The sequence below is a fragment of the Ptychodera flava genome, chromosome 17 (genome assembly GCF_041260155.1).
Source record: "Ptychodera flava strain L36383 chromosome 17, AS_Pfla_20210202, whole genome shotgun sequence".
Classification (NCBI taxonomy): domain Eukaryota; kingdom Metazoa; phylum Hemichordata; class Enteropneusta; family Ptychoderidae; genus Ptychodera; species Ptychodera flava.
The window spans coordinates 22,970,219-22,986,550 of NC_091944.1; the positions used below are offsets into that span (position 1 = coordinate 22,970,219).

At 38.2% G+C, this 16,332-nt stretch overlaps 2 protein-coding genes across 2 annotated transcripts; both read right to left on the minus strand.

Annotated features, from left to right (window-relative positions):
* Nucleotides 1–24: 24 nt before the first annotated feature.
* Nucleotides 25–5,679, minus strand: LOC139116341 (fibropellin-3-like). Its single transcript, XM_070678975.1, has 6 exons — nt 5,562–5,679; nt 5,113–5,223; nt 4,654–4,770; nt 2,386–2,742; nt 1,921–1,947; nt 25–134 (listed from the first exon to the last, which is right to left on the minus strand). The coding sequence occupies exons 1-6, from the start codon at nt 5,677–5,679 to the stop codon at nt 64–66; spliced, it is 801 nt and encodes a 266-aa protein (XP_070535076.1). The 3' UTR covers nt 25–63.
* Nucleotides 5,680–5,783: 104 nt separating this feature from the next.
* LOC139116342 (uncharacterized) lies at nt 5,784–15,764 on the minus strand. The gene is made up of 7 exons (XM_070678977.1): nt 15,670–15,764; nt 9,758–10,028; nt 8,476–8,523; nt 8,060–8,232; nt 7,575–7,642; nt 6,756–6,948; nt 5,784–5,825 (listed from the first exon to the last, which is right to left on the minus strand). The coding sequence occupies exons 2-7, from the start codon at nt 10,026–10,028 to the stop codon at nt 5,784–5,786; spliced, it is 795 nt and encodes a 264-aa protein (XP_070535078.1). The 5' UTR covers nt 15,670–15,764.
* Nucleotides 15,765–16,332: the final 568 nt, after the last annotated feature.

A 16,332-nucleotide genomic window follows, 5' to 3' on the forward strand; every position in this document is an offset into this window, starting at 1 on the left:
ATGACCCATTCTTTCTAAATTTCTGTTGCGTCATCCGATACATCCACCGCCTTCACGGAAGCGCTATTCCGGAGGGGGCCTTCCCCCATAGGGCTTGAGGTCGTCACAAACGGGCGAGCTGAACTCTTTGCAAACTGTTCAAAATACGAAGAAATACAATGCCGTGTACAATTTTCAAAAACTTCTGCATCAGACAGAATGTCCTCGCGAAATACTGGCTGTGCGCAATTATGGGATGTTGATGTTCTTTAAAGCAATTCGAGCAATATTCAAATTAAAGCGTTTGAAACTTCATGGGGAATTTAATTTCAACGAAAAGGTAGGTTTAATATTTCTAGCTGCTGTGTCAACGTCGCAGAGCTTATCGGTAGGGTTGATTGTCTGTCGTCTGTCGTGTCGTCGACCATCAACTTTGCACTTCTTCTTTGACATCACTCATAAGAAAACGTTCATATTTGTGTTACACGCCCCTTGGTGAACGAATCTTAGATTTTCCTAATGGGAACATGATTGAATTTGCAAATTTTGGGGTTTTATTTCCTTATTTTGGTCAAAATATCTTGTCTTTTGATATTGCTGACCGTATGCCCTTCTTAAGATTTGTTCATTTCAGCACAGTAATTGATACTGCGATTTATGAGAGAATTTTCCCTTATTCTTTTCAGAACTTTTCTGCTATAAAACTGTTAGTCCAATAAGCTTCAAATGTGTTTTACTTGTATCCAGAGATATACCAGCTAATACATTGAAATGGTTCCTAAATTACGTGACTGTGTAAATCTTTATGCTAATATTTTCACTTTTGCCGAAACGTTTTCTCCGTTACCGCCAGTCTTCGAGCTTTAAATTGTATTTTGTGGATTCCTACATAGTATGACTTGTACGGAGACAGCGTTGTATAAATTAGTATAATCTTTATGCGTGTGAATTTTCAAGATTTTCCCCTCATTTGTTTTTACACATTTTCTTATCAAAGCGATTGTCAGATAGCTTTTATTTTTGGTTCGTACGTTCCAAGGGATGACCTACTTTAAGTTCGTTTTCAGAAGTGGATAAAATTTGCATATGTTTGGACACGTTTTGTCCTTGTCAAAACACACTATTTTCTAATATTGGTGATCTGGTAGTTTCTAATTTGCTGCGTAGGCTTCTTGACTGGTCTTGTTCAGTCGAAGTTTTTCACAGATTCAATGCTTTCTGATATCGTTTGCTCTGAAACTACTCGATCGATGTCTTTCAGATTTAGTCATTGACTCCTCACTGTGACCCTATTCTGATTTGCTAGCATTATTTTGGATCATTTTGTCATTTGGTAGTGACATTTTCGCAGCAACACCATCTTTCCTTAAACTACACCTTTCATACTTAGTCTGTAGTTTCCCTTTGATCCATTCATAGTCGTATCTCTTACATTCGATTTCGAAATTACTCTTCGTGTTTCATTTTTGGCGCGCTTTGTTGATTAAATTTACGAGTCTCAGACATATTGTTCAGAAATTAGTGCGACTTACACACAGTATTGTCAATATGGAGCATAAGTTACGCGGTCCATGACTACATTGTGTTGACAAAAGAAAGCGTCACAGATTTACCATTTGCTGAATGTAACTTTCACTGAGATTATGTTGAATCAAATTTACTGTACGTACTGTATACATCCAAGTATTTTATGTCATCTGATAAAAATAATTTCTTGTCTACATATGCCAAAAAAACATTTCCATAAAATATTAGGGTTTAAATAGCCACAATAAATGGATGTCGGGAAGAAACCCCTTCGCAAAACGTAAATAAAACGACCGGAAAATCTCTACAAAAGTTTCTTTATTTAGACAAAACCCGGGTGTCCATGTTGTTCCCCTGTGCTCATCAATGAAAGTATATAGCAGTAAAACTGTTTATCTGACTCCTTTGGCTTACCTGGGTCAACAGTTGAATTCTCCGGGGCTGTTGAGACAAAACAAACGAAACCACGTTACAGTTTAGAGTTGTGTATTTAGATTTGTCCGAAGTCTGTAGGCTTATAAACATCAAAACAGAGTAAATTCAAGGAGTGGTCGCGAAATGGAAGCAACATACTTCGACAGACCCTGTCGCGTAGATGGTGCGGTTACCGCGGAACCCACGGTCATTATCTGCCGCGTGTGTTCGAAAAAAGCAAAGCGGCTGGTGGGCTAGTCTACTAGGTACTGTCATTATTATACTAACACTTCAGTAAAAGAATACTTGAAATTTCATATCGTTTCAACTTGAAACAAAGTTGGTCAAATTTTATTATATTCTAACTTAGCACTGAGTGAAATAGATTTTGCGGATCGACCACGATTCAGGTGATTCCTACATTTAAAATGATCACAGTCAAATGTGGTCATATGTATTACTCACAGTGGCAGCCCAGGTCTTCTTCGACAGTCTCTGGTAGCACGTCACAGTTGGCAAGCCACACCCGCTGTAGGATGGCCTGCAACAAAACCGAGCAAGTGTCTCTTACCGCTTCGCAGAGACGTCTGCAGGGTAGACGGAAACCCCTGTGGTCGCATTTCGGTGCCAAGATGGCGCAAATGAAGGAGAGGGCGTCGGGGTGACAGGATTCACCGCTGGTCAACATCGATTCTAGCCATGTTAACTCTAGCAATGTTTCATCAAGGCTCATTCCAAGGTAATTTGGAAATGAGGTGTCAGTATAATCGACTACATTGTCACAGATCTGCACGTTTGCTAGAGGTGAACACTGGGGTCGTTCTGTGGATACAACACATACATGAAAGACAATTCAGTTTCACTTGAACTTTTGAACCTAGATGGTAAACTGAGAATAAGAGAGCCGTCGTTATTTACGGCCCGGGGGATCGGCGGAATGTAGGCGGGGGAGGTGGGTTCACTCAAAAATTGACAACTCTAGGGGCTACTCAAAATGTGGAGAAAAAGAAGGGCGGGGTTACTCAATTTTTGTGCGAAATTAATTGAAACACCTCTCAGATTGTACCATTCACGCACCAATTTCTCAAAATTTTCGATGCGCGAGGGGGACACCCCCCTCTCGTGCTCTTCCCCGTGTTCTAACATTTTCACTTAGTAAAAAAAAAAACAAGTTAAAAACACCAGGCTGCACCATTGCACACATCAATATCTCAAAATTTTCCACGCAAGCTAGAGGAAGCTCCACACATTCCCCCTATGCCTCTCGCGAGTTTTCCCCTCTTCTTTTAATTTTTGCCAAGTCAGATATCCTAGTGAAAACCCTGTTATGATACCCATCCAAATTGAACAATGCTATATGGTTAGATACCGGTTATAGCGTGAGCTTTTTATATCTGTATTTCGTTGTGATTTTAATTTGAATTTCATTTTGATATTTTCACCTTTTTTAACTGTCATGAGGTAACTGATGATAATCTAGTTGGGTACAACAGGATTTTAAAGGTCTTTACTATTGTTGTATCTTGTAAATTTTACAAATACATGTATTGGTATTTAACTTTCCTAATTTGGGGGGTCAGTCAAAATTTCAGAGTTAGAGAGGGGCCCGGGTTACTCTAATTCATTATGGTTGACAGCAAGTTTACTCGAAATTTTCAAAGTTTCCGACGAAATTCCTCCGATCCCCCAGGCCGTTAATAGTGACGGCTCCCTAATTAACATTGTTTAAGGTATCCACCCATCTATCTAATTATGTATGTATGTATGTATGTATGTATGTATGTATGTATGTATGTATGTATGTATGTATGTATGTATGTATGTATGTATGTATGTGCTAATGTAAGTGCGTACGTCTGATGTATATGTATATGTATGTATATGAATGAGTACACTATGTGCGTGCGTGAAGTTATTATATATATATATATATATATATATATATATATATATATATATATATATATATAATATATATATATATATATTCCTCTCATTGTACAGTTTCCATGTATGTATGTATGTATGTATGTATGTATGTATGTATGTATGTATGTATGTATGTATGTATGTATGTATGTATGTATGTATGTATGTATGTATCTATGTATCTATGTATGTATCTATGTATCTATGTATCTATTTGTGTGTATTTATTTGTGTGTACGTATTTGTGTGTATGTATGTATGTATGTATACACATCTGTCAATATTCATCTGTCTCTCTATCTATAAACACCCATACATACATACATACATACATACATACATACATACATACATACATACATACATACATACATACATACATACATACATACATACATACATACATACATACATACATACATACATACATACATACATACATACATACATACATACATACATACATACATACATACATACATACATACATACATACATACATACATACGTGTGTGTATGGGTGTTTATATATATAGAGAGAGAGATGAATATTGACAGATGTGTATATATACATACATACACACAAATACGTACACACAAATACATACATACATACATATATACATACATACATACGTACGTACGTACATACATACGTACATACATACATACATACATATAAGTCAAACATACAAATCATACATACATACATAATTATAATGCAAGCAAAACAAACATACAGACAAACAGACAGGCAGACAATGTCATTGACTGTTATGACAACAGAAAAGTTTCATTCTTTACCTGTAGTACAATCTTTGCCCAGCCAATCATCGGCACAGATACAACGATAGCCATTGCTCTCTTGAAGGCATGTACCGCCATTCTTGCACGGGTTCCATTCACAGTGATTTGAGCCCTCTGTTATTAAAGAGTAAGTTTCTCATTATTTCAGCTTTACATCTGATGATATTTCGAAGAAGTCTCTTATGTGAAATTGTATTTGGATCGCTCTATGTTCTAATTACCCTTGGTCATAGACCTCACAATCTTTCTGTCACCTTTGGTGTTTTGATGTATGAGTTGTTATGTACATATTAAGTATCGAGATTAAGGGTGCCCTGCAGCCAGAAATCTGTTGTCAAAGGGAAAACGACAGCTCACAGGAAAACAGAATCAAAAGGGTGATTAAGTGATGCCCGAAGGTAGCACAAGTGCTATTGCACATTTTGTCGTAATGTCCACGTGACTCTTTCTACTTACGCCTGTCAAGCTCACACCAATCTCCACTGAACATCCCCCTACACTTGCAAGTGACGGCACCTGCGATCTTCACACAGGAACCGCCGTTCTTGCAGGTGTCTGCTTCGCAATCTAACGATGAAAACAACAAGTATCATTGATTATAATTTCTCCGTGAAAAAAATTTCGAGTACTCTCCTTGACGCAATTAACGAGTAGCACTGTCGAAGCCGCGCATCCGCACAAGTTTTAAAGAGCGTAAACTGTGTTCATTGCTGAAATGTCATCAAAACATATTTTAGAAAATAACTGATTTTGTCACGTGACGAGCATTTTAGCGTGTGTGCACGCAACAAAAAGATATGATGCACGACTGCATATCGAACTCTACTATCACTTTTTAAACCGAATACTCGCATATAAACGAGGTCACGTGATCGGTTTTACGTTTCGGCCACATCTTGACGTACCTTGCTTCGATTTCGAAGACCTGGTTGGGGGACTCGATCTCATTCCAGCAGGTAAGCTAGTCTGGTCAGGCGAGGTGTCGCTGTCTTGTTTGTCCGCACTGTCGGTCGTCGTCGACATTTGATCTGGTCCTGCATCGGGTTCGCGAACCCTCGCCGAAGTTTTGCCTTCAGGACCGGCTGTTTGTGACGTCTGAGTCGTATGTGCGGGGAGGCTTGTCGTAATCACTTCGGCCGCTGCGGTGGAAGGTGACCCCTGATCTTCAACTTGATACGAGAAAAGCAGAAGAGAACTTTTGGAAATATCGAACAAACCCAGTCTTGAATCAAAGTTGAATCCAATTGGAGTCTTGGCAAAATTTCGACCCATCATATTTTATCAAAGAAGGAGATCGAAGAAACTCATAAGTACATAAATATCACAATCATCCATGTGTAACCCGGTCTTGTATTCAAGCATTTCTTTTTTATTAATATGACAGATGAATAAAGGTTTTCAGCAGAATATATAATCCTCATTTAATGTATATATATATATATATATATATATATATATATATATATATATATATATGTTAATTACAATAATCCTCATTTATATATATATATATATATATATATATATATATATATATATATATATATATATATATATATATATATCTTAATTACACACACATACACGCACATAAAGTGATTTTCAAATTTTCAAAATAGCTTGGAATTACATCGTGGTTGGGCGATAGAAAATAACGCCAACTGCATCCATTGCAGACGTTCTCCTTTGATAGATTTTGCAACAATGGAACCCAATACGACGTCCACTGTTCTCACTTACATAACACGTTCAGTGTAGGAAATACCTATCGTTGTATCGACCCGTACACACTGCATCGAGATAAAAACTATCGTTAGCGTTCTGTACAGTTTCATAACAGGAAATGTGATAAAAGCAATATAAGAATGTTCGAGCAGTCAGTGTACTTGTAAGTTTTTCAATGGGAGCGCGGCGGCACTGACGATGTTGACTGTTACACAGTGAACGTCGTATTGGGTTAAATTGTTGCAAAATTTATCGAAGGAGCAGGTGGCGTGATGTTTTTCTTATCACCAAAGCATGTCGTTATTCCAAGCTATTTTGAAATTCACCGTAAAATCATCAAATACATTAGTAAAAGAAAATGCATTCTTACAAACGTCCATTATCAAACTTCCTTGTCTGAACTTCAAATCTGCCGAAGAGTTCCCTCGTTGGATTTCGTTTTCTAATATTTCCTTTAGGGCTTGCGTTTGTCGACCTGTCCGGTCCTCGTCGCCAGGTGTCTCAGAAGCGAACGTTACAGTTTGTAGAACGAAATAGGTTTTAAAATGGATTACCAAGCTCCCCGCACTGAAATGACGATAGAAAATAAACCTTATTGAATGAAAATAGGTCACATTTGATGAAAATTTCAGATAGAATTTCTAGAAAAGATAGTTAAAATAGAACAAAACGTTTCTCGTTTGAAGTTTACTTTTTCAAAGTTCATCTCCATACGGTAATACTAGTCGTACGGTAAACAAGGAACACGATTGGAACTTATTTGGGATAATTAGATTTTCACATTTTTCAAATCATGTCAAACGTGTAAGGTGCCATTTGGCTGAATGTTGCAATATTGCAAATTACTCATAAAAACAAGCGTGTAATATAAAAGGAAAAGCAGATGAGATTACATATGTTGATTAAATCGACATTACTTCACCATCCCAAATTAGTTCCAATCGTGTAAAGAGGGCTGGAATAGCTAGAGCTTTGAATTCGAAACCAGAATGAAGGTTTCACTGTAACTATCACAACATGTTGATATTGATAGTCACACTTTTGTTAGCAATAATGAATTTCCGATTAAAAATCGCAAATGTTAGGATCTTTGAGTGGTGGATCTCTGCACAAATGCATAAAGAATCACATGTTTCTATATCAATTCCTCCATTAAAAATTCCTAATGTGTAAAAAAAGAGAAGGGCGCATACCTGAAACCGGTCACTTCTGTTCTGATGTAGATGTCACTGTGTTGGCTTCGGGCATACGTATCGTCCATCTGTTAACATACATTTAAGGTACAGAGAACAAACATATCCTACAATATTTACTTCATTCATTGAGGTTTAAATATTCCGTCGTGAAACTACTGAAGAAAACCTTTTTAAAAACTTTTCTTATGTATTTATGATCATGATACGGTTCTGGTTCAGTACATTACATCAGAATAGACTGCAACAGCGTTCGTTGGCATCTTTGCCTGATTATTTTTCGATCTCCTTATTTGAACGAGTCGTCCATTTTCAATCAGATTCAACTTTGAAAAGGGCGCGTCTGATTGTTGTTCTAGAATGAAGGCACAATTTGTCGACGCCAAGTCATACGCGAAGTCCCATACCCAAAAGTCTAGGTTCGCATCTGAGTGACGACTGTTTGACAGACAGTTAATTGCCAATTTGTGGTTTTATATACTCACCATATCAATAAAGACACGTTCCATTTCTTTATACTCTGACGATAGCGGTTCTTCATACGCCGGAGAGTAATCGATGGCACTTCCGTAAAGCTGGCTCACTGTGACCGATCCCTCCACCGCTGTCAGCGTAGACGCTGCTTCATTTGTGTAAAGTCCGGTGGTGGTGATTTCGTCTGCATTCGGAAATTTGGATAATGAGCATAAAATTGTTTTGTTGATTCCATTACTAATGATTTTGTTTCCCCGTTACTAATGGCCATGTGTATTAACATTGGCGCAGGAATATTGATTACTATGAGTAAAAACGCGCAAATGCCAAGATACATGTGTAAAGCATAACACACAAGCATGCCATTCAGGATACGGCAGAAGACAAAGGGTAAACTTAAATTTCGAACAAAATCAGTATTCCTTACTTGCTATGTCGTCAGTCTTATTCTTCAATTGCGATTTGGTGTTGTACACTGTTTGAAAATATAAGGAAAAACGATTGAAATCAATCAAGACTATGTCGTACTTCACCGCTATGTTATAATGGTTCTGGTCATTATTCAGTTCATCTGTTGTCATCATAATCACTATGATCACCACCACATCCACCACCACCACAACCAATATCATCATCATCATCATCATCATCATCATCATCATCATCATCATCACCACCACCACCATATTCATCATCATCATCACCACCACCACCACCACCAAATCATCATCATCATCATCATCATCATCATCATCATCATCATCATCATCATCACATCATCATCATCACCACCATCAACACCACCACCACCATCATCATCACCATCATCATCATCATCATCATCATCATCATCATCATCATCATCATCATCATCATCATCATCATCATCATCACCACCACCACCACCACCACCACCACCATTATCATCATCATCATCATCATCATCATCTTCATCATCACTACCACTACCACCACCACCACCTCCACCACAACCACCACTACCACTACCACCACCATCATCATCATCATCATCATCATCATCATCATCATCATCATCATCAACACCACCACCACCACCACCACAACCACCACCACCACCATCATCATCATCATCATCATCATCATCATCATCATCATCATCATCATCTTCATCACCACTACCACTACCACCACAACCACCTCCACCACAACCACCACTACCACTACCACCACCTCATCATCTTCATTATCAGCATCATCATCAGCATCATCATCATCATCATCATCATCATCATCATCATCATCATCATCCTCGTCGTCGTCGTTGTCATCGTCGTCCTCACCACCACCACAATCACCACCACCACCACCACCACCATCATCATCATCACCATCATTACCGTATCCAAGGATTTTAGTACTATATCAGTCGAACACATTTTGATCGCATGTGAATCACCAAGCTTGAGGTTGGCATGACGCATAACATTTTCCAACATCTTGAAATTATAGGCAAGTAAGGTTTATACTGGTGGAAATGTTTACATTGATATTGACATATAAGGTTATATTTAGAGTTCAAAAGTTTCATTAAGGACTAACAAAGGTTCATTTAGTAAATGTATTGAAGACGTTCTTTTAACAACTTGAGTCGCGTCTCGTTTTTTATATAGCTATCGATATCAGATTCTATATAACGAAGAAAAGCATACTAAAGACAGTACATGTACCTGTAAAGTATACAGTTGTGCAACCGATGACTAGAAACAGTGATATCGCTATAACGATGAAAATACCAATTCTTCGTGACAAGAAAACAGTAGCTTTGATGAGATCTTTGTCACTTCTGTTATCAGGTAGGACATGCTGACTGAAGTTTCTAGTTTTGATGAAACCGTCTCGACTTTTGTACTGGTAGACGGGGTCTATGGATTCTACGGAACTACCACATGAAGACGCCAGCGATTCGGCATCCTGTGACCTTTTGGAGCAATATTCCATCTGCAAAGATATTGATAAGAGGTTAAGGTAGAATGCGACTCGTAGACAGATATTGGGAATCTCAAACCTTTACCATTCTTTTTCAAATTACAATTCTTTTACAATTATTTTTGATCTACCATTTGTTGGGGCTCATTTTGAAGCTGTTGGTGTAAAAAAATATTCATCGTATTAGTTTTTCGAAAATCGATACTTTTATTTATTTCCATAGAGTTGACATAGGGATGGCTGCCATTTTGAATTTCAAATATATGTAAATCTTGAATAATTTGTTTCTTTTGTACCAAATTTGTACGGGTGACCCCGACTTTTATTCTTGACTTTGAAATAGTATGGTTGAAAGCTTCCTTTAGGAAAGTTTGAGTAAATGTTTAAGTCTCCTTAACTTTCGAGGTGCGTACTACCTTAACTGAAAGTAAACACGTTTAGAGTTGCGTCAAGACCGTGGCATGGATATCACAATATCAGCGTAATCATGGACACAAGGTTTCTGGGATTTTGCGAAATGTCTAGAGAGTAACACATCGGAAGGAGAAAATACAACAGTGTCGTCATTTCGCATCATCAGGTATCGCTAAGAGCTGGTGGTAATGCTTAGCATTACCACCAGCTCAAAAAACGTAAACATCCTTAAACATCAAAAATCATTAACATCATCACAGAGTAACATAGACAGAGTCGCAACGCTTGCATGCCTTTTGTTCCATGGTCGTCTTGGTAGACTATTGGCTTTTCATATTAAAATGAGCTCCAAAGGTGTTAAACTTTTTGGAGGCTTTGTTTGTGGTTGATAATTACACGAGATTATGCGAAAAATACGACGAGATGGCATCATACTGCCAGTCGCGTAGCAACCATAGTTACTTTGTGAGCTCTCAGGCCAGAAACACTGCTTCACGCCAATCAAAACATAACACGCCAGTAGTTTCATAAACATGTCCTTCCTTGAAGAACGTGTAAAAGAGGGTACGACTGGTCGTAAACCTTTGAGTAAAACCAGACAGTATCGATAAAAGACTTTCAAATTTGGTTCAAACACACTCATTATATCTTCATAAAAATATGAGAGGAATTTTTAAAACGGTAAAATATGTTTTCCTGAAGCTCAAAACACTCCCGTTTTCGCCAGCACGTCAATTCTGCTCAGCACCACACGACAACAACAACACAAACTTTGCCGAACATACTTTCGCTTAACAATTGGCGAAAATCCGAAAATTACCGAAGGATTCATGGTCGGCACTCTTCGGAAAATAGAGGCGAGAGCAACCTGAGGCGAGGCGAACATGGATGGGTTACGTAACCGCTTCACGCCTTAAACAATACCCGTTGCCACTCTATCTATGTTTCTCTATGACATCATAAACATCCTTAAACAATGCAAAAACGAATGCTCTTTTGTCCTAGTGAAATTTTAGCATTGTCTGTTATTTCTTGTATGGAACGTGTGTACATTCTTAAAGTCTGATTTGTGTCCAGTATTTAGATCTCTACACTGAGTAACATTGAATGGACCAATCATACAGCTAAACAGAAGGTTTGACAATTATGTGTTGCACAGCAAATTTCCATTTTGTTTCAACTAATAATGGTCCAGATTCCAGTTTGTATATGAGGACGCACTTATCCTTTTTGTGCTTTGACCCCCGTGTTCCAACGAGAATGAGACAAGCATAGAATTCATCCAACAATTATTTGGATGTCAACCTTTAGAAAATCTTCTTTGGACTCTTAAAAAGGCCGCCAGTCATCGACCCTTCGGGATAAGCGGTTGCAATTTACCTGTCTTTGAGTTTCCACGGTAGCTGAGCATATTCAATTTGAGTATTCAAAACATCACAGGTCACAGGGTTCATCAAAGGGAATCCATGTTTACTCGAATTCAGGTTCCAAAGACACTTTGCCTGTCAGTACATTCACCGGTCAAAGGTAAAACATAATCGCCGACGAAGGCTGTTTAATGGTTACGCACTTTCCCTTTATTCTTTTCTGAGTCGATTACACACCTAACAATAGCTCCCCGTCGTCTTTATTTTCAGCTACCGTAGTGTTCAAGCAAGCTGTTTTCACTGCGTTTTCCAATTTGCAAAATTTTGCCACTCGTTTGAATATAGAGTAAAATTTAATATAAAATAAAATGGAGAGTGTTTGCAATATTGTTCAACGCAGTAAAATGATGTGCATGCAGAATGTAAGCTTAGAGTGGGTTTACATGTATTGCTGCAAAGCATCCGCGGCGTGCACATCTTGTATCTTCCATATATCCACCTATTTGATATAGCCAATCGCCCTATTTCTGTGCCTCTGTTTTTGTCTGTCTCGCGTCTCTTTGCCTGTTCATCCTACTCACTCTGTCTGTCTGTCTGTCTGTCTGTCTATCTGTCTATCTGTCTGTTCATCAGTCTGTTTGTCAGTCAGTCAGTCAGACAGTCAGCCAGTTTGTAAGAAAAAGATATTACTCTAAATTTGTCACTAATTAACGCTTTTTAAATTTGTACAGATACACCATGAAACTTTCCAAATTGGTATCACTCTATATAAAATCATGCTCTTCCTCTCTGGATGAAGCCACTGACGTCAAGAAACGACAAGGTTGGTTTTTTTTTCAAATAGTCTATTGAAACATCGTAAGATAATGTCGTCGAGCAACAGCGCAGGTTTTTTTTTCTGAAATGCTTTATCTAACGCGTGGCTGAGCTCTCACGTTTTAAGTCGCAATTGTACTGCGTTCGGCAGCTCAGGGTGAAGAACGCTGACTTTTGAATCCGACGGTGGACCACGAGAAGCAATGACAGCAAGACATATTTATACAAAGCAGGCATTTTGCATTCTCACCCTAATAAGGGTCAGGGTAATATGAAAAATTAGTAAAAACACCTAACTGGTCATATTGACTTACTTCCCCGCATACCTTGAACATGCTTTGTTCTATCACAGACAGGAAGTCCGTTCTAGAACAAGATATTTACCTGCTTGTTGAACAATATATTGTGACTCAACACAGGGACTTAAAACCCCATTAGTAATCTACTCAAATAAAGGGCTTAAAGGCCTAAAGAGTATTCTGAACATCTATTCTGAAAGTCTATTCTATCGGTTAGATGTGGGCACGGAATAGATTCCCCTTTGGTCTCGTATCCAATGTTTTCACGACATCATTGTGTAATGAAAGAAACTCATAGGTAGATCCGATATGGTAATACTATTTTTCTTATAGGCGAGGTCACAGAGGGCAATTTGTTTTCACTAGTCTTCATTCAGTCTCTCGGTTACTATAGGTGGGCCTTGTCAACCTCACCATTCGTAGCATTATCCAAGAGTGGGTGTCGCTCTGAAAGAAAATGTTTGCAACAAGCAAGATGCGCCATACTTAATTTACGATAGTGAATGGTCGCGAAGGGCAGCAATGTGCCCATATTGTCTGTGGCACATATTGCTGACCCTCGTTAGCTTCTTGATATTCACAACAGAGATGGAAAAAGGGTTTTTCACTTGTCCGACTAAGGGAACGAGCAAAACTAAAAGTAGGGGAGAAATATTTCATTGCTCTTTCGCGGCCACTTTTTTAAAGAACCGATCATTAGTATTTGAGATGTATTTTGATGTAAAAGAAAGGCTATACGCACACAACTGAAGTTTTTATCATTTATCTACATTCTAAAAACAAATTTGTTCTTCATTTTGAATTGAGTGCCTCCTAGTTTGCTTTTATTTTTCTCTGGACCTTATAGCCGGTAAACCTTCCGTCAAATCTTTCAAATGTCTTGTTTTGCTGTTTTACCTCATGTATTTGCATGGCCTTTCAATCTTTTTCTGTGAACTTAATCTGAGGATCGCCATTTGCAGCAGAAGTTATCATCTCACATCGAGTTGTTTGCCATTTCGGTAGAATGCGCCTCCGAGTCGGCGACAGATCTGGAAATTTGGGCTCTCAAACTTTTACAAAACCTCTTTGGGTGTACCACTTGTTAGGGTTTTAGCCAACTTATTTTTGTGACAATCGAAAATTCAATTTTTCGTCACAGAGTCAACATGGTGATCATGACGGCCATTTTGAATTTCAAATATCTGTAAATGATGGGTAGATTTTTCTCTAGTACGAAGTTTTGCACGGTGGCCTCTCATTTACATATTGATTTCAAAATGAAACAGTTTAAATTTTCCGTTCAGAAAGCAACAGCGCGTACTAATCTAGTGCTTTCTAGCAACTTAAACAGTTAACAATACAAGTAGTTGCATATAAAGTCATTCACTGTAACGGACTAGACAGAAATTACAGAGGGGAGGTAGGGCCGATGTTTTTCAAAATGATGCTGCGCGAAAATATAGTGACCTTCCCAAATTTTCATACGCAAAAAAGTGACCCTGCCCCTGCATGTCACAGTCCGTATCAATGATATCTTAACTGACGTATAATTTCTCAATTGACCTTTGACCTTTCAAAGAATACTGTTTAACCTCTACAAATAATCACTTCTATGCGAGGTTTCAAGTACTTCAATGATAAAAAGATCACATATCACAATAAATATTTTTGTAAACTACAATTTGCTATTCAAAATCAAAAGGGACAAAAGCTTTAAAGCCCCATTAGCTCTAACTCTTGAAATTTGTTGACCTCAAAATATCTTCAAAGTCTCTCCTGGTTTTCTCTGAATTCTACCCTCAAAAGGGACATTTGCTTTTACTACACTAGGAAAACATTCTTTTGTGAAACATTTGACAAGTAAATTCAAAATTTTAACTGTCATTTTGTTTTCCCGCCATTTTCAAAAATTGGCCATATTACAAAGGAAGCGGAACATACGATGTCACTGTTGAAAACATTCACCCCTATGCATTACATTCGACTACTGTCTGCAGTTTATGTGAAGCTTTCAGTGCAGATATGTACAGTATCCAAGGATTTTGCTTTTCCACACGGGGCTGCGATTTAATGTTATGGCAAACATTTAATCGCAATGTAATCTTAATCTTGTTCAAAATGGCATGTATACAGTTCCAGCGGGTAGTTAATATTAAATTTATACTCACACCTAAATTAGTGCATTCTCACAAACTTATTTTAGCGTGAAGGTAAATCATAAAAATGATGGTAAAAGATACAGCTAATGGGGGTTTATGTGACCATCATTTCATATAGTTTGGCTTGTAATTGCACAGCAGGCACTATTATTATTTGTCAAGAAACGTATTACAGCCTAAATGTCAATTTTTAAAAACGTAAACATATAAATTCACGTGTGTAGGAAGTTTGATTGTGGGAAAATACTCCATACGGTAATTACCCTAGACCATGATAACTGAATTAACTTAGCTATTCACCAATGTATCATAGCAATTATGGCTACATTTTGACGTAAACGGTTGACTTCAAGTTGCAATTGTGGTCGCCCTCTGACCCACGGTCATCGTCGAGATGCTTCATCGCCAGCTCTTCAGATCGTGCGCTGTTGAGAATGTTCATGGAAGCCGAGTTTCCTTCAAAATAATGCTGAACAATGCAAGGTGCAACGGCTTTCAATATATTTGTGTGCAATATATAAGGCCCAGGGAACGGCTGGTCGTAAATCAACTTCCAGCTCATCATTCTAAATTTACTGATACAAGGTTACAAGGTGTTTCAAAGTGTTGTCCTTACCTTGGAACAAGTTGATCGTTCGCATCAGTGAACGGAAAACGGCGATGACTTGTCGAATGAACTTCGTACACAATTGTTCCTAGGAAAGAGTTATCGGCCCGTCACAAAGGAGCGAGACTGAAAGGGGTTGGTGATTGTTGGGCGGAATGACGTTCCTAATGTCAATAAATGTCACCCCTTCGTTCCCTCGTGGTGGCGCCCTTCCCGAGTATTGCTATCTTGTGTAATATTCGTGTTTAGAGTGTTACAGTAAAAATGCATTAGATCTAATATGATAAACATGTCGTCACTTTGGAAGTCTACACCGGCATTGTTGTTAATTTTAAGATTTGCGTCATTACAATTTGTTTGTCACTTCCGTTTCTTTAGTTCTTGGTAAAACAGCAGGAACATGGCGACCGTCATGCAATGTTTGACTTCCATTTGCTACAGTCAAATTATATTGTCGCGTAATTTACAATTTCACCACCGCTCACCGAGTTTAAAAAAACCCCGCTCGATGTGCTTCGACTAATATAAGATTGGTAACGACTTCAGAAAATTTCCAGCTGCCTCGTTTTAGCGTAGGGAAAGGGGGGATAAGATGATTAAACACATGAAACACATAATGTCGATCGAAAGGTCTTTATGTTGTTACACAATGGTCGACCCATCAGCCGATCT

What these genes read in the sequence shown, in the direction of transcription:
- LOC139116341 (XM_070678975.1), bottom strand. Translation starts at nt 5,679, where the DNA reads ATGTCGACGACGACCGACAGTGCGGACAAACAAGACAGCGACACCTCG. An exon ending in GGGCAAAGATTGTACTACAG is followed by an intron (nt 2,743 to 4,653) that starts GTAAAGAATGAA and finishes TTGTATCCACAG; the next exon opens with AACGACCCCAGTGTTCACCT. An exon ending in GAATTCAACTGTTGACCCAG is followed by an intron (nt 135 to 1,920) that starts GTAAGCCAAAGG and finishes TATTTTGAACAG; the next exon opens with TTTGCAAAGAGTTCAGCTCG.
- LOC139116342 (XM_070678977.1), bottom strand. Translation starts at nt 10,028, where the DNA reads ATGGAATATTGCTCCAAAAGGTCACAGGATGCCGAATCGCTGGCGTCT. An exon ending in AACGTGTCTTTATTGATATG is followed by an intron (nt 7,643 to 8,059) that starts GTGAGTATATAA and finishes GTATGTTAACAG; the next exon opens with ATGGACGATACGTATGCCCG. An exon ending in AAGGAAGTTTGATAATGGAC is followed by an intron (nt 5,826 to 6,755) that starts GTTTGTAAGAAT and finishes TCTCGTATCAAG; the next exon opens with TTGAAGATCAGGGGTCACCT.